At 37.2% G+C, this 19,592-nt stretch overlaps 1 protein-coding gene across 1 annotated transcript in view; it reads right to left on the reverse strand.

The window, feature by feature from the left end:
• ALDH1A2 (aldehyde dehydrogenase 1 family member A2) overlaps window positions 1-19,592 on the reverse strand; it is a 118,482-nt gene that overhangs the window by 52,657 nt on the left and 46,233 nt on the right. The window contains exons 2-4 of the mRNA XM_008016462.3: window positions 16,385-16,489; window positions 16,067-16,207; window positions 12,807-12,936 (exon numbers count right to left, since the gene is read on the reverse strand). Coding sequence (XP_008014653.1) covers window positions 12,807-12,936; window positions 16,067-16,207; window positions 16,385-16,489 — 376 coding nt within the window. The remainder of the gene's footprint in view (window positions 1-12,806; window positions 12,937-16,066; window positions 16,208-16,384; window positions 16,490-19,592) is intronic.

Below are 19,592 nucleotides of genomic sequence, written 5' to 3' on the forward strand. Positions count from 1 at the left end.
GACCCATCAGTGTGCTATATTCAAGAGACCCATCTCACGTGCAGAGACACAGATAGGCTCAAAATAAAGGGATGAAGGAAGATCTACCAAGGAAATGGAAAACAAAAAGGCGGGGGTTGCAATCCTAGTCTCTGAAAAAATAGACTTTAAACCAACAAAGATCAAAAGAGACAAAGAAGGCCATTACATAAGGGTAAAGGGATCAATTCAACAAGAAGAGCTAACTATCCTAAATATATATACACCCAATACAGGAGCACCCAGATGCATAAAGCAAGTCCTTAGAGACCTACAAAGAGACTTAGATTCCCACACAATAAATAATGGGAGACTTTAACACCCCACTATCAACATTACACAGATCAACAAGACAGAAAGTTAACAAGGATATCCAGGAATTGAACTCAGCTCTGCATCAAGTAGACCGAATAGACATCTACAGAACTCTCCACCCCAAATCAACAGAATATACATTCTTCTCAGCACCACACCGCACTTAGTCCAAAATTGACCACATAGTTGGAAGTAAAACACTCCTCAGCAAATGTAAAGGAACAGAAATCACAACAAACTGTCTCTCAGACCACAGCACAATCAAACTAGAACTCAGGATTAAGAAAGTCACTCAAAACTGCTCAACTACATGGAAACTGAACAACCTGCTCCTGAGTGACTACTGGGTAAATAACGAAATGAAGGCAGAAATAAAGATGTTCTTTGAAACCAAAAAGAACAAAGACACAATGTACCAAAATCTCTGGGACACATTTAAAGCAGTGTGTAGAGGGAAATTTATAGCACTAAATGTCCACAAGAAAAAGCAGGAAAGATCGAAACTCAACACCTTAATATCACAATTTAAAAAACTAGAGAAGCAAGAGCAAACACATTCAAAAGCTAGCAGAAGGCAAGAAATAACTAAGATCAGAGCAGAACTGAAGGAGATAGAGACATAAAATACCCTTCAAAAAAATCAGTGAATCCAGGAGCTTTTTTTTTTTGAAAAGATCAACAAAATTGATAGACCGCCAGCAAGACTAATAAAGAAGAGAGAAGAATCAAATAGATGCAATAAAAATGATAAAGGGGGTATCACCATGGATCCCACAGAAATACAAACTACCGTCAGAGAATACTATAAACACCTCTACATAAACTAGAAAATCTAGGAGAAATTGATACATTCTTGGACACATACACCCTCCCAAGACTAAACCAGGAAGAAGTTGAATCCCTGAATAGACCAATAACAGGCTCTGAAATTGAGGCAATAATTTAATAGCCTACCAACCAAAAAAAGTCCAGGACCAGACGGATTCACAGCCGAATTCTACCAGAAGTACAAGGAGGAGATGGTACCATTCCTTCCGAAACTATTCCAATCAACAGAAAAAGAGGGAATCTTCCTTAACTAATTTTATGAGGCCAGCATCATCCTGATACCAAAACCTGGCAGAGACACAACAAAAAAAAGAGAATTTTAGACCAATATTCCTGATGAACATGGATGCCAAAATCCTCAATAAAATACTGGTAAACCGAAAGCACACCAAAAAGCTTATCCACCATGATCAAGTGGGCTTCATCCCTGGGATGCAAGGCTGGTTCAACATATGCAAATCAATAAATGTAATCCAGCATATAAACAGAACCAAAGACAGAAACCACATGATTATCTCAATAGATGCAGAAAAGGCCTTTGACAAAATTCAACAGCCCTTCATGATAAAAACTCTCAATAAACTAGGTATTGATGGAACGTATCTCAAAATAGTAAGAGCTATTTATGACAAACCCACAACCAATGTCATACTGAATGGGCAAAAACTGGAAGCATTCCTTTTGAAAACTGGCACAAGACATGGATGCCCTCTCTCACCACTCCTATTCAACATAGCTTTGGAAGTTCTGGCCAGGGCAATCAGGCAGGAGCAAGAAATCAAGGGTATTCAATTAGGAAAAGAGGAAGTCAAATTGTCCCTGTTTGCAGATGACATGATTGTATATTTAGAAAACCCCATCATCTCAGCCCAAAATCTCCTTAAGCTGATAAGCAACTTCAGCAAAGACTCAGGATACAAAATCAACGTGCAAAAATCACATGCATTCTTATATACCAATAACAGACAAACAGAGAGCCAAATCGTGAGTGAACTCCCATTCACAATTGCTTCAAAGAGAATAAAATACCTAGGAATCCAACTTACAAGGGATGTGAAGGACCTCTTCAAGGAGAATTACAAATCACTGCTCAACGAAATAAAAGAGGACACAAACAAATGGAAGAACATTCCATGCTCATGGATAGGAAGATTCAATATCGTGAAAATGGCCATACCACCCACATTAATTTATAGATTCAATGCCATCCCCATCAAGCTACCAATGACTTTCTTCACAGAATTGGAAAAAACTACTTTAAAGTTCAGGTGGAACCAAAAAAGAGCCCACGTTGCCAAGTCAATCCTAAGGCAAAAGAACAAAGCTGGAGGCATCTTGCTATCTGACTTCAAACTATACTACAAGGCTACAGTAACCAAAACAGCATGGTACTGGTACAAAAACAGTGATATAGACCAATGGAACAGAACAGAGCCCTTAGAAATAATACCACATATCTACAACCATCTGATCTTTGACAAACCTGACACAAACAAGAAATGGGGAAAGGATTCCCTATTTAATAAATGGTGCTGGGAAAACTGGCTAGCCATATGGAGAAAGCTTAAACTGGATCCCTTCCTTACACCTTATACAAAAATTAATTCAAGATGGATTGAAGACTTAAATGTTAGACCTAAAACCATAAAAACCCTAGAAGAAAACCTAGGCAGTACCATTCAAGACATAGGCATGGGCAAGGACTTCATGTCTAAAACACCAAAAGCAACGGCAGCAAAAGCCAAAACTGACAAATGGGATCTACTAAAGAACTTCTGCACGGCAAAAGAAACTACCATCAGAGTGAACAGGCAACCTACAGAATGGGAGAAAATTTTTGCAATCTACTCCTCTGACAAAGGGCTAATATCCAGAATCTACAAAGAACTCAAACAAATTTACAAGAAAAAAACAACCTCTTCAAAAAGTGGGCAAAGCATATGAACAGACATTTCTCAAAAGAAGACCTTTATGCAGCCAACAGACACATGAAAAAATGCTCAGTACCACTGGCCATGAGAAAAACACAAATTATAACCACAATGAGATACCATCTCACACTAGTTAGAATGGCAATCATTAAAAAGTCAGGAAACAATAGGTGCTGGAGAGGATGTGGAGACATAGGAACACTTTTATACTGTTAATGGGAGTGTCAACTAGTTCAACCATTGTGGAATACAGTGTGGTGATTCCTCAAGGATCTAGAACTAGAAATACCATTTGACCCAGCCATCCCATTACTGAGTATACACCCAAAGGAGTATAAATCATGCTGCTATAAAGACACATGCACACGTATGTTTATTGCAGCACTATTCACAATAGCAAAGACTTGGAACCAACCCAAATGTCCATCAGTGACAGACTGGATTAAGAAAATGTGGCACATATACACCATGGAATACTATGCAGCCATAAAAAACGATGAGTTCATGTCCTTTGTAGGACATGGATGCAGCTGGAAACCATCATTCTGAGCAAACTATCACAAGGACAGAAAACCAAACACCACATGTTCTCACTTATAGGTGGGAAGTGAACAATGAGAACACTTGGACACAGGAAGGGGAACATCACACACCAGGGCCTGTCATGGGGTAGGGGGAGGGGAGAGGGATAGCATTAGGAGATATACCTAATGTAAATAACGAGTTAAGGGTGCAGCACACCAATATGGCACATGTATACATATGTAACAAACCTGCTGATTGTGCACATGTACCCTAGAACTTGAAGTATAATTAAAAAAAGAAAAAATTTAAAGCCACTTTTCCATCTTTTATGCTAACAACGCTCTCTCAATACAGCAGGATGACTTAAAAGGTTCTTTCATTTCGCTAGCTTTGTGCTGTAAGCTCAACAGCCTGATATAAAAACAGTCTCCACCCAAATTGAGATACTCCATTGTAGGCTATGAATGGTTTTGGGTCTTCTTACCAAACCTGAGAGATTACAGAGAGCGCTCAGACTCAGCATAAAAAGGGACTGCATTTGATGAGGACATCAGAAAATGTTCTGGTTACCACATTCTAGGTCAACAAGTTACAACATAACTATGACGGAGAAAGCTAAAGAGGAGATGAGAGATCAAAACAAATATTAAATCACATGTGTAGGACTTTTGATCTCTGTCTCTTTTCCCTTTCACTCAGAAGGTAAAACAGAGAATAACAGATATTGCTCTTAAAGGGGGGTTATTTTAAGACCCAGTCAGAGATAACTTTTCTGATGAGTTTTGATACCTGGGTGTTTTTAATGGCCCAAGAGTAGTTTACAACTTATGAAAAATATAAAAATATCACAATTAAATACTTCATTATGCTATGAATTTGGCAGAGCTGTGAATTAAATTTTACTGAGTATGTGTGCATTGAGCCATTTTTGTAATTGTGTTAAGAAAAGCCTTTGTCCCTAGAGATGAACAGTACAATAAGCCTCTTCTATATTTGTGAACTACTGAGCCACTGTTCTATGTTTTTTGATGGGGGTTTATCAAACTACACAGAAAAGACAGCAATATTTAGTTAATTGGAAAAATTTAATTATTTGGATAACTCATTCAAGGCAAACATTACTTCTTGAATCAGATTTTATAGTTGCCAAAAAAAATTGACAGAATTTTTAGTCTCATAAAAATATCTAGCATTGACACATTCTATATATTAATATAAACTAGAGTGAGTGTGATTAAGCAATCTGTAAATAGTGATAAAATCAGAAGAATCTGAAATGTGCCAGAAATTGAGAAATTTGTCAAATATGGACCTCAAGAAATAGCTTTCAATTATAACACTAAGAACACTACAAGAACCATAGCAAATTTTATATACCTAGTAACAATGAAAATGATTTTATTCAATAGCATAAAAATCTGTAACACAATTCAGTGAATGAAGGTCATCTTCCAGTCTCTAATTTGTGTACAGAATTACCTTTCAAGGAGCTGACAATCTTTGATGAGCACAGTATTAAAAAATGAGAAGATTACATTGAACTATTCCATTATGTATGTACTGTAGCAGATTCCCATCATGTTGACATTGAACAGACCTCACCGAACATTTTATAACTACGATGATAAACTCTATAAATGCCTATACAAATGCTGAAACCGTATGTTAGTATGAAGTGTACTGATGCTCTTCTTCCCAGAAGTCTGCTGGTGGTTTCTAAGAAGTTAGATTATGTTCCTGAGTCTGTTATGAAGATAGCTTAGCTCTACGACTATTCTACTACATGATCTTAACAAAAGTTAGTTTACTTCTCTGGACCTTCTCTGTAAAATGAGGAGATCAGCCTTAGGGATCCCTGAGGTCCTTTTCAGCTTCAACCCCTTAAAGAGGTTCATGGCCTCCTGTCACAACCAATTCAGGTCCCATTAACAAGCAAGCCCTGGTTGTTCTTAGGTGGGCAGAGCAAATCGCCCCTCACTCTTATTCTGATAGAACAAGAAGATTTCAGATTTCACCCTATGCATTTGTTGTTAACAACAATAAACCAGATCAAGCTGATTCAAGGCAAAAATCTTAGGATCTGAATCAATATCTTTGTGTATTTGTATCCTACTCTTTAGTTTAACAGGTGAAACTGGAAGAGAGTGAAATGGATAATTATATATGACCTGGGTAGTGTTTAACCTTTTCTATATGCTAATATATCATAAGTCCGTTTTAATGTCAGAATTCAGCTTAAAACGTGGACATTTTTTTCTGCTTACATAAAATCAAAATCAACACTTGCTACAGAGAAAAATCTAAGGCAATACAAATTAACTTCTATTTCTCCCTAAGTAAACGAAAAACAAGCTTTGATCCTTCCCTCATCACTAAGAGGTTGTAGACGTGAGAGGAGAAGAGGATTTGAATACTGGTTAAAATACTCAAAATGGGGAAAACATTACTTTTCTTTAGGGCTGCTATAACATTAGTGATAATGTAACAGGTAAAAAGTGTTCCATAGGTCATAGTAATGATTATTATTTATCATCATAATTAGGCACTGCCATCGTAAAAGGGGCAAGGTATAGGTTTTATGGTCACAGACAATGGCTCCATTGGGTACCACGGCAGGAAATAATGGATAGTGTTCTAAAGGAAACAACATCAAGACTCTTGTGAATCAAACTAGTATGGCATAATTGTGCAGTAACATCCAGCTGTGGGCCTTGAGTGGAACAGAAGGAAGAGTGGTGTAAGAAATTTCCAATTCAGAGAGAGAAGCAGCCACCCAGTTCATTGCTGAAAAGTGGTCATCAGATAACCCTTTTCTCTCCTTCCCAAATATTCTAGTTGAAAGCTACCCTTTATGGGGAGAAATTAAGCAGGCATTTGCCCTCTCTAGTATTCATTTGTAGTCAAAGTGAAGGCTATCCTTTATGGGAAGAAATTAAGCAAGTACTTGCTCTCTCCAACTGATTATCCATTTGTAGTAAAAGTGCTCTAAAATACAATTTCTCAAATAGATTCAAGGAGTGTATGTGCAGATTTGCTACATGGATATATTGCACAACTATGAGGTTTGGGCTCTAGTGGGCCCGTCACCAGAACAGTCAACGTGGTACCAAATGGGTAGTCTTCAACCCTCAGCCCCCCTCACTCTCCCTCCTTTCGAAGGCCCCAATGTCTATTATGTCTCTCTGTATGTCCATGTTTACCCACTGCTTAGCTCTCCCTTATAGGTGAGAGTATGTGGTATTTGCTTTCTGTTTCTGGGTTATTTCACTTAGTATAATGGCCTCCAACCCCACTCCTGTTGCTGAAAAGACATGATTTCATAATTTTTATGGCTGTTTAGTATCCCATGATGTGTATGTATCTTTTTTATCCAATCATCCATTAAATGAACTTAGATTCATTTTATTTACAACAGCCCCCCAAAATACCTAAGAATATTTAATTAAGGAGGTGAAAGATCTCTACAAGGAGAACTACAAAACACTGATGAAAAAAATCACAGTTGACACAAATGGAAAAAATACCCCATGTTCTAGGATTAGAAGACTCAATATCGTTAAAAAGACCATACTGTCCAAAGCAATATACAGATCTGATGCAACTCCTAAAATGTAATTTTCATCAAGGCACTCACATATTTAAAATAATCTGGTGACTCACTATTGCCCACAGAATAAAACTTGTAGTATGGCTGACCCAGACTCAGAGCCCTACTGTCTTTTTTATCTGCCTATACTTTCAGATCCACTAACACATGGTACTCTCCTCCCTTCATGCTTTGTTCCAGCTATTCCCACTGCCTGTGATGTCCCTGTCTCCATCTTAACTTGTCCTTCAAGGTTATCACTTAGACATCCCACCACCTTCTCCAGAAGGCTTTAATACTAGGAGATGTCTCTCCTATGGTGTCCCACCAAATTTCATGCTTTCTTATCTAAATATATCACACTATATTGCAGTTGCTTGTCTACTTGTTTTTCTTACTGTCCTATAAACATCTTAGTTATTTGCCTTTGTAACCCCAATGCCTGATACAAGAGCTGAAATACAGCAGGTGCTAAAAAAAATCTGTGGAATGGAGAAATGGGTGAATGAGTAAGAGATCGAAGTTGACGCCACAGAAAGGAGGTAAAGGAAAATCCCTTCCAGTTACAAGATACCTTTCCCTAGTCTTCCCAAATGGGAATGAGTGAAAGAGATAATGGTGTATTTCTTCCCATTCTTTTTGGTTGTTTAGTGTTAGAGATGTTATGCTGGATGAACCATGGAGTATAATTCAGTGTTGCAAAGCAGTCTTACATTTAAAAATTTAACAACAAAAAACACATTTCAGGTTCTTTTTTATGGGTGACCAAACAGAACTGTGTGATTATCTCTGACACTCACTACGAAAGCCCCCTTTACCCATATGAATAGGATCTAGGCAGGCAGATCCACACCTTAAGTGTTCCAGAACATTTAAGCCTCATAAATGCTATCCTGAAAAAAGTAGGCTCTAGATACAGTTGATGTTCATTATTTGTGGATTCCGTATTTAAGAACTTGCCTACTTTCTAAAATTTATTTGTAACCCAACAATAAGTATGGAGTGTTCTCAGTCATTTATGGGCATGTATATCCAAAGCAGGGTTTTTTTTTTTTAATTTCAATAGTTTTGGGAGTACAGGTGGTGTTTGGTTACATGGATAAGTTCCTTAGTGGTGATTTCCAAGATTTTGGTGCATCTGTCACCTGAGTAGTGGACAGTGTACCCAATATGAAGTCTTTTATCACTCACCCCACTCCCATCCTTCCCTAAAGTCCACTGTATCCTTCTTATGCCTTTGCATCCTCATAGCTTACCACTTACTTAGAAGTGAGAATACATGATATTTGGTTTTCCATTCCTAAGTTACTTCACTTAGAATAATGGCCTCCAGCTCCATCCCAGATGCTGCAAAGGCCATTAATTCATTCTGTTTTATGTCAGAGTAGTAGTCCATGGTGCATTTATACCACATCTTCTTTATCCACTTGTTGGCTGATGTGCAGTTAGCCATTATTTTTGCAGTTTCAATTTGTACTGCTACAGACATGCATATGCATGTGTCTTTTTCATATAATGACTTATTTTCCCTGGATAGGTATTCAGTAGTGGGATTGCCGGACCAAATGGTAGTTCTACTTCTAGTTCTTTAAGGAATCTCCATACTGTTTTCCATAGTGATTGTACTAGTTTATACTCCCAACCAGCAGTGTAAAAGTGTTCCCTCTCACCACATCCATGCCAACATCTATTTTTTTTTTTATTTTTAAATTATGGACTTTTTTTTTGCAGCAGCAGCAGCAGTGAGGTGGTTCAATTGTGGTTTTAACTTGCATTTCCCCAAAGCAGGGAAAATTTTGAGTCACCTGATGCACATATTCCCAGCTGAGGTTGAACAAGGTGACACTTTGCCTTCTTGCTTCAGCTCTTTTATTGTTTAAAAAAAAAAAAACAGTGTTCTTTTTGTGGTCTGTTTAGTGCCACATTTTTCATATTTTTGTGCCTTTTGTTCATGATTTTGCTGTTTAAAATGGCCCCTAAGCATAGTGTTGAGTGCTGTCTAGTGTTCCTAAGTGCAAGAAGGCTGTGATGTGCCTTACAGACAAAATACATGTGTCATACAAGCTTCATTCAGGCATCAGTTATAGTACTTTTGTCTGGCTGGTCGTGAGTTAAGCATTCATAAATCAACAATATATATTAAACAAAGGATCTTTCAACAGAAAAACATAAAACAAGGCCATGCTCTGATCAGTGGACAAGAATGTTGTGATAAGAAGCTTGCAGGAACCTAACCTTGTATTTCCCCTAGGAGCAATAGTTCAGTATTTGCTAATTCAGTGTTCACCACTTTATAAAACATAACTACCATGAATGATGAGAATAAACTGTATATTATTATAAAAATCTGCACAGAGGTAAAGACATCACCAGGGCCACCTTCCTGCCTTGCTGAACCAATCTCCATAAGAAGACAACTTATCATGGCTTAGACAGAAAAACGCTTAGGTTTGAATCTCAGGTCTCCCACTTACTAGCCACGTGACCTTCAAGACATTAAACCCTTAGAGTCTTATTTTCTTAGATGTAAAATGGGTAAAATACCATTTAAAATCCAGACTACCTCATCAGATCACGCACAGAATCACATACATATTGTACATGCAAGAATGTTTTATACTTCTAAATTCTATGTAAATATAAAGTACATTATTTCTTTATAATTCTAAACATAAAATTAGGTTCTTTGCAGGAAAATGTATGTAGCACAATAAAGATCTCATGGTTAAAAACTAATGGACTTTCTATATTCCAGACCTCACTGTGGGAAAGAAAAAAAAAAACCAAGTATGCAGAGACAAAATGAAAATGAAGCTGATGTTAAATTATGGAGTTACAAAAGACAAATACAAACGGATTAATTTACTGAACAAATCTGAGAATAAGTGAATAATTATCATTATGATACCCCTTTCTGTGATCTTCTCCTGTGACTCCCCTGACTTAGTCCAGCTACATTCACTAAGTACTAGACTAGCCAAAGATACTGTTGGCTGAATTCTAAGTGACCTCTAGGCAAATCAAATGTATCTAAAACTGGAACAGAGAGGAAAGCTGCGAAGTTAACCTCTACCTCCATCCTTCCCTCATCTGTTTGACATACCATGGAGAGGGCTCTTATGACCCAAACTTCAGCCTCCTGGGAATTCTGCCTACAGGCCTGATGACAGGTAAAGTCCCTCATCCCAGTATGCCTCTAAATGCACTTTCAGAAAAACTTTTTGGTTTTGGGAAACAAAAAGTTACTAAGAGTTTAAGAGAATTCCACATTTTTTTTCCTTCATTGGCTGAGCAACAGTTAATGAGTAAAGCTGGGAAAGACTACTGTGAGAGCCTTTCCTATGCCCTGTATTTCTAACTTGTAGATGAGCATCCACAGGATCTCCAAAAAGCATCAGATGAAAACAGTAAGGCTTATGGGCCAACCACCTCTACTGCCAGATCAAGTTACATTAAAGCTTCAAACATAATCAGGAATGCCAATCAATATTTAGCTTTATCTAATCAGGATCTTCCCTTCTGAGGAAGTAAAAGAAAACCAAGATACTGTTAGGCCAAATAGAGATCTATGTGCATTGCCTTCAGTTTCACAATCTTCTTCAGAGCTTTGTAAATAGTTTGAAAAGATATTTAAATGCATAAAACATATCTGTTGTTTTAATAATGAAATGGCAGGTGGGGTGGGGCCAAGAAAAAAAACACAACTAGGGACTTTGAGCTTGTTAATTTACCTTCTGTACTGATATAGGACAGGCCCACCTAAAAAGAGTGACATGTGTCCCATTGTTAACAAAGGTTTTAATTCTTAGGCCCTGTACTAGGTATGCTCATAACGAATAGTGACTTTTTACCTTACTTAGGCCATCCCCACATTCTGCAAGTGATGCTGGAGAACAACTGTTCTATAATATCCTTAGAGTCAGAACTGAACTAAGATTCGGACTTTCCCCAAGAGCAATCTTCTCCATCCTTTTCAGTCAGCTGAACAAAGGAAACACCTCTGAATGGAAAGGAAAAGCCCCTATGATCAGAAACCCGTTTTCTAAAACTAACATTCCACATATCATCATCATTTGTGGGGGTGATGTAAAAAATAATCCTTGAAAGTCTTCTCTCTAAACCTCCATTCTCACTGTATATTATTCTTCCCTTGTCATACCACACCTACACGAGGCATCACAACAGCCACCTAACTTGGTTCTGCTGTGTCCTCTCCTTGCTACTCAATGCAGAGGACGAGCAGCTGGTTAGACATGCAGAGTCTCAGGCCCCATCCCAGACCTATTCAGTCAAAAACTGCACTTGAAGAAGACCCTCGATGATTTATGCATACATTAAATTTGGGAAGCACTTTTCCCAGCCATCCAGACTATTGGCCAAACCACTCCCTTTTTTAGTAAATCAATACTGCTCAGCCTGGCTAGGAAGGTCCAAAAAAGACACTTTAAAGTCCTCAGAATTACTTTCCACTCCTGCTACTATGCACTCTCCATGGAAAGCAGACTGCCTTCTGGAGAACACAGGTAGAGCACCTGGCACAGTGCTAAGTAGCATCTAGTATCCACTCAGTAAATGTGTATTTCCTTTCCTTATGTCTATTCACCATTCCCTATCTCTTTCAGTCCATCCCTTTCCTATAAGGATATCTCTTCCTCCTAGGCTCTATTTTGAATTCTCTAGTGAAGCGGTTACAAGCCTAGGTTCTAACGTCAAAGTTTTAGCTCTAAAACTTATTTACTCTGTGAATTAGGAAGACTAACTTTACTTTACCAGACCTCTTTCCACTTTTGTAAACTGAAGATGTTTATAACAGTGCCTTTCTCTTGGGGTTGCTGTGAAAGCACTCAAATGGTATTAGCTATCACTAGTATTCAAGCACAGATCAACATCTCTTCACTGACTGCTTTAGTTGCTTTAGTCTTGGATACTTTTCCTCTCATTTAAACGGCTACAGCACTGACAGGTGAAGCACACAACTTAGCACCCAATTATAACATTCCTAAAGGGGCCTTTCAGTTTTTTGTTTTGTTGGTTCTGTCATCTAACGTGAATCTTAATAATAAAAAGCGTTAGGATTACTGTTGTTTTTAGATTCTGAAAGTAATTCATGGCCATTTGAGAAATATAGAAAGTAGAGAAAAATATAAAAAAGAAACTGAAAATCAGGCATAATCTCACCAGAGACAACTGTTAACATTTAAGAGTATTTTCTTCCAAAGAGTAGATCTTAAGTTTCAGGAAGGGCAAGGAGCAAGCCTTAACCTTGTTGGAATTTTCCTTGACTTCCCTCCATCCAATAATGCCCCCTTCATACCTACACCAGCACCTCATCTAGCACAATGCTGACCACTTACCAGCTGACAAATACATACCTGTTCCTTAGATGAATGAAGTGGCATGCCCCTATACTTATATGTGGACTATCTATAGAAAAAGGGACGCTGTCAGAGTCAGCGACATAATTTGGTTGGTTCTTCACTCAGTTCTAACTGCTGTAAGAGTGCTCATATCTGTATTCTATGTGACTACTGTTTGTGTTTGGTAGCCAAAGTGCATTTCTGGTGGTCTCATTTTCCTTTTCAACATACTCTGATTTCACATACCTACAGGAATGGTCATCCCATGAATTTTATCAGCCCAGCCTGCGTAATATCGAAGGGTCTTGATGACGCCCTGCAAATCCACATAAAAAGCTTGCAGGAATGGTTTGCCACCATTTAGGGATTCCATGGTCTGTTGGAAAAGAAATGGAGAGATATTAAGTCCCCAGAACTTTCCAGTGATACACTAATTTCTAGAGCAGAAGAAAAAAGGAAGAGACAGAATACAAATGAATATGGAGATGCATACCTGGTCAAATAAATCTTTTTATTTATTCTCAAATAAAAAAATTTCTAGTACTGTCAGTTTGGTTTAGTTCCTAGTACAAATCACAATGAGTATGTATGTGCATGTTCCTGTGCCTCTGTGCTTCCAGTAACCACTATCCAAATATATTAACACAATATTTATTTAATGATAAAGAAATGTTCTGCTTGTCAAAACAGCTTCCGTTATATTAATGATCAGAGCTCATTGGGGATTTTTTGGCGTCTATACCAGTAATATGAATCCATAAAGAGGAGCAGAAACATGGGCTCTTTATGCAACTGATGAGAATAGAAAGTGTTCTCCACAGCTGCCAAGACCCCTGCTGAGAAATGGAATATCCACAGTGCACAGCAAGTTTATTTATTACTACCAAATAAACAAGAACTCCTCTAGGGAAGCCCAGATGTTAACAACTTAAAGGCTGGTTTTTTGTAAACATTTACATTAACAACCATTACCTATTAAGAGTGAAATATCTGCTCCATTTAATAAAAATAGCAATATTGAACTGCTTTACATTATAAACATTATTATTTTAACGACATGTTCCTGAACTGGCTAAGTCTGTAACAAAAACAATGAAAAATGAATACGCTGAAATGAGAAGAGTATTTTGACTTGAGAAATAATTAAAGGTGTTACAAGTTCAACAAATGAAATAAACAAAAACATGTTTGTAATTTTTTTTTTCCTACAAGTATATTTCGTAGGACATACTGGTGTGAAAATAATTTCATCTCTGACAAAACTAAAATTAAAATACTATCCAATCAATGAGATGAAAATACTATGACTTCCAGTACAATTTATGTACTTAGTATGTGTATAAAATGAAACTTATTTAAAAATATCATGTTACTTATCACTGTATATTGGCTCACCCTTAAAAATAGAATCAAATTATTTCCTAGTACTTTTTAGAACATGTATATGTTTACAAGTTCGGCATTACATTCTCTGTACAGCTAGCACAGCACCAAAATCTACACAGCATAGAGTGAATAATGTCAATAACCAGAATTTGGGTTGCCTAAGTGGTCCCTGTGAGCAGCTGACAACAGTCAAATCCACTGAGAATTGCCAGCTCTAGGTCTATTTTCAACTGTGTTTACTTTGGATGCAGTATTAACTTCAGTTTTCCAGTCAGGAGCTCCCCTTTCTTCCACAGGCTACCTTTTACTAAAACTCACTTTTCTCATAGCTTGAGAGTGTTTAAAAGCAGGAATCTCATTTAGGTGTGGTAGGAAAAAAGACTTGATCAGTGGGACACAGAGAAGAAAAAGAAAGGCATTTGAGTTTTATTATATGAAAATGTAACTGCAGAAATTAATCATCTTCTAGTATGGTGTTAATCCAATACTACAGATATCATATATCTTTAGCTCAATTAAACAGTCATTTATTGACCACCTATGTGCCCTCATTTGCCATTTATGTGCTAAGAACCATGCTAGGATTACCAAAAAAAAGGTAAAATACAAGTTCAATTCTCAAGAAAATGATAATCCAGTGAAGAGACAAGTATAAAAACAGCATTCTCTAATGTGTCCCAAAACACTTGGTTTTGCATGATGTTGGTATGTTAGCCAGAAAAATGGTGATGAGGCTCAAATAAGCTTGAGAAGCATTTAGTAGGTTTTTCCTGAGCCTTTAATATGCCCAGTGTCTTGCGAATCTGCAAAGAGTTTCTTCATCATGAAACACCTTTTTCACAGTATGTATAAACACCTCATTGGAACAGTATTCCCTAAAGTGCCAGATTAGAAAATGTTTTTATATACAAATAAATGGTATATATAGCTAGAATCCCAAACCATTTCCATAAAGGAATCATTTTGTTTCCATACTATCAACAGATTCCTGAGGGGGATGGTAGAAGGGAAGAACTATGGTAGGAGGGACACTGACAAAGGGAAAAAATGCTTTCTTCCCCGAAAGCAAGCCCAATAATGACCTATTTTCCCAAGTAGGGGGAAGGATATAGTACTCATGGCTTGAATGCCCTGACTGAACGAGGAAACCCTAAATACTCATTGATCCTAGGTGGAGATCCCAAGTATATAGTGCATACATTCCTAAATGGTTCCAGTTTCCAAAAAGTTTACATTCTCTAAGAAATTGACTTTTATTTTAAAAACAGCAACAAAAACAAAACCCATTAGGGCAGGAGAAGTTCCTTATGTGAGAAAAAGCATTGTTTCAGTGAAAGTAAGTTGCTGTCTCCTGCTGTCTCTCCTTTCTATTGGCTCACAGAATGACAGGGCAAATGGAGCAGAAGTGTATGGGAGGTCCGTACCATCCCCTCTGCTTCTGAAGGATTCTCTTTAGTCAAGAGAGGTTAACTCTGGGAAGGTAAACACTTGTTCTATTTCATTCTCAAAAGAATCATTTGATATTGGTTTTCTCCAAGCAGCATGGTGACTCTCTTGTTGCTTGACTGTTTTTAATTTGTCATGGGAAGGGGGAGTTGTAGAAAGGAAGGTCCTTATCAGTCATGGAAAGCTCTAGTTTTCTCTTCAAAATTAAGATATTCAGCTGATCCTCCACTTCTCCATCTGATCACCAAATCCAAACATGTCTAATTTTTTATATGTATTACGTATTCCTTTGCTTTTTCCCCAGGTCTGCATCCTTTTAGGAGTTCGAGACCAGCCTGACCAACATAGTGAAACCCCATCTCTACTAAAAATACAAAAATTAGCCGGGCATGGTGGCACACGCCTGTAATCCCAGCTACTCAGGAGGCTGAGGCAGGAGAATCGCTTGAACCTGGGAGGCAGAGGTTGCAGTGAGCTGAAATCGTGCCACTGCACTCCAGCCTGGGCAACAGAGCTAGGCTCCATCTCTAAATAAATAAATAAATAAATAAATAAATAAATAAATAAATAAATAAAATAAAATAAAATAAAATAAAAAATAAAACCGAGGAACGTAAATTTCAGCAGAATGGTTAATGTAGGGTAAAGACTTAACGTTTTCTTAGGTTACTTACTGCAAGAACTGCCCTGTCCCGTTCCACCAAGTCTGCAAGCTTATCCAACAGACGTCCTCTTTCTGAAGCATCCATCCTTCTCCACACTGAACCAAGAGAGAAAGCCAGGCGGGCTGCCTGCACTGCTTTGTCTATATCTGCCTGTTAGACAGGAAGAGGCACAACTGAAGAAAAACACTCCAAATAAAGGAAGAACTATCTGCTGTCATGAAAAAAGTGAAGCATGAGCATGTAGTTGTGTATTGAGAGCATATGTTTACTGCTCTGCTGTTGGAAGGCAGTTATTTCATAGGGAATCTTTTTCTGAAAAAGACATACCTTGTCTGCTTCTTGAACTTCGCACACCTGTTCTCCTGTGGCTGGATTATAGACCGGGAACACTCTCCCACTCTCTGAGTTCTGCCACTCGTTGTTTATAAAGATCTAAGGGAGTAGATAACAGAATGGGATCTGTGACACAGGTGATAAGCAGCCAGTCAATGGCCAAGTGTTATGGAACTACTATGGTAATAACACTTGTTATATAATAAAAGTATAGAATTTGAAGTGTTGTAAGAGACCCTTCTAGACTCAACCCCAATTTAGGAATTTCCTCTATTTTTTTGCTTTAGTATGATCCGAAAGCTAACTACAGTTCTTACCTTTCGTGAACCTGTCAACTAACAAAAGATACAAATAAGGATAGAGTGTTTCACATACATACAATCATACACTGATGTTAAGGCAACAGTTATTGATAGCCCAAGCTCTGGCCAGGATCCAGGAGGGTTAAACAGTAGATCAAACTTACAGTCATCAAGCCTTAGATTCTACTTTCTCTGCCAGAGGCCTAAGTGACTTCTCAAGGAAACTTGAATGGTATTGCAATAAACATTCACCTAATTTATAGTCAGGTCCTGAAAAATGACTCTAACCAAACTAACTAGTGAGTTAAGTAAGTTGTATGTGTAAATCCAAGTTAGGTTTATTTCCCTTTGCTGAATAGGCTATATTGCAGAGCCACAAAAGATGGGGATGGGGAGTTGGCAGGTGGGGTATAACTTTCAAATGATCACCCCAGGATTTCTTAAAAGGCTTGATCTCCCTATATATGAAATTGAGATTATATTAACATAGCAAAGAGACCAAAGATTTGAGAAATTATTCAAGTCAATTTCTCTTAAGATTTGTAATAAATGAATTAAATGACAAGGGAAAAGATAAGGCAAGAAAAATTTTAAATTGTTATTGACAAACCTAAAGTAGTATTTTTAGTCCATGTAATCTTAGAAGACATACAAAGATGTTTTACTCTACAAAATTTACAGCACCACAGTGAAATTTCTGAACTTATGAACCAGTCAGTCATCCAATTTAGGACAAACACAATAATAAACTGATTGATTTATTGCCTGCCATTTAAAAAATAATCAGAGATGAGGCTTAATAAATATAAATCTACACTTGGTAAACATCAAATTCTAGAAAATGTCCCAAAGTTTTCTTTTTCAATTTTTCCTTGATTTGATAAAAACAATGAGCCCATGTAGAAGGAGGCACTGATTAAACTAGAACTCTCTTTTCCCAAAGGATTTTTAAGATAAAGGAAAAGACCTTAAATTTGTAGAGCACTTAATACAACTGTACTGATACAAACAAAATGACCTTGTAATTGTACATTTTACAGTTTATAATATACAGTTCATAAACATGTGTAACATAATTTACCCAATAAATACTCACATAACTTTTAGTCACAGGAAAGACAAAAGATGGCTAAGAGAGTTCTAGCCCTCCAGAGTCTGACAGTCTCTAGTAGTTTATTTAGTACTTACAATAACCCTGTGAAGCAGGGTTTTATTATCTCTATTAAACATGAGAAAATTGAGAGGCAGGGAGCTTGAGTCCAATGAAGCAGGTTCTTCTTGTGGCTGACTCAAAGGCTACTACTGTTCTTTCCAATATACGTAATTTCCAGGATTAGCCCAAAGAAACAGAACTAGTTAATGTTCAAGCCTGAGCTAGTTAGAATTCTGGAATTATTGGTCTGGTTCTCTTTTCATTCACTCTATTTAATAAACTTGCTCACAGCTGATAGCTCATTACATTTGCATGCTCCTTTGAACACAGTATAATGTCCATGTAACAAAAGCAGAAAATTGAAAGTTAGTTTCATTAAGGATCCACTTCTGGAGTATTACTGGGTTTAGGGGAAAAGTGGTCTTACCAATGTCCCTATCCTTTTATTCATCATGTATCAAACTTTTTAACCTTTGCAATATCACCAGAGTCCACTGATCCTAGTTTTTTGTTTGTTTGAGTTTTTTGTTGTTGTTATTTTGTTTTTTTTTTTTTTTTTTTTTTTTGAAGATGGAGACTTGCTCTGTCACCCAGGCTAGAGTGCAGTGGTGTGCAATCTCGGCTCACTGCAACCACCGCCACCTGGATTCAGGTGATTCTGCTGCCTCAGCTTCCCCAGTAGCAGGGATTACAGGCACTCGCCACTATGCCCAGCTAATTTTTGTATTTTTAGGAGAGATGGCATTTCACCTTGTTGGCTAGGCTGGTCATGAACTCCTGACCTCAAGTGATTCGCCTGCCTTGGCCTCCCAAAGTGCTGGGATTATAGGTGTGAGTCACCACACCCAGCCCTAAGTTCAGTTTTTAAGTTTCTCTGTGCAGCAGTTTTAATTATTTGTAAAGACTGGTATTTCATGATTTTTGTTTCTCACAGGTTTTCCAAAAATCAAAAGGAAAAAATACTTAGTAAGTTAAACTCATTTTCTTAATCACTTAGTCTACTGATCATTTTATAAACCTAAGATGCATTATAGGATCTAAGATACATTATGAGATTTTAGTGATCTTATATTTCCTGTATTTTAAAACATTTTGCTATTTCATCATGCTAGGAGTTACTTCATCATCATTCATCAATTATTTTTAACTGTGCTAAACAACTAAAATAATAAGGAAACAAAACAAATTACAAAATTTCCTAGAAATGAATGTCACCACTCTATCATCCTTCAGTTTTCTAATTGTGTTGTCTAATACATCATCTTTCAAAACATTATAAAAGAAGTCTAGAGATGCCATCTTTGCCATATTCTTTTCAGCTTCCATTGAACACAGTTAAGAATTCAGAATTCTTAATTTTCTGCCCATAATGGAATACAGAATAAAATTAAGAGAAAGATATTTCACAATAATTAGATGAGTGAGAAAATGAAGGCAGAGACAGAGCACTTGAGATTATAATGATAAGGTAAAACTGACCATAGAAGCAAAATCTTGGGCTATGAGTCTTTCAGATCAATTCTGTCAGACTTGAGAATCAGAGTAAACAATATATTTACAAAGACAAAAAGGAAACATGATATTCTAACCCACTAATTATTTAATAGGAAGGACTTCATCATTAATATTTTGCAACAAGAACCTGGACCATCCTGCTTTGGTAAAAGGACATATGACAATTATTTTATCTTTTATAATATTTGTTGGTAAAAATTTACTTTATATTCATAAATGGACAAATGCTGAA

The sequence above is a fragment of the Chlorocebus sabaeus genome, chromosome 26 (genome assembly GCF_047675955.1).
Source record: "Chlorocebus sabaeus isolate Y175 chromosome 26, mChlSab1.0.hap1, whole genome shotgun sequence".
In the NCBI taxonomy this organism is placed as follows: domain Eukaryota; kingdom Metazoa; phylum Chordata; class Mammalia; order Primates; family Cercopithecidae; genus Chlorocebus; species Chlorocebus sabaeus.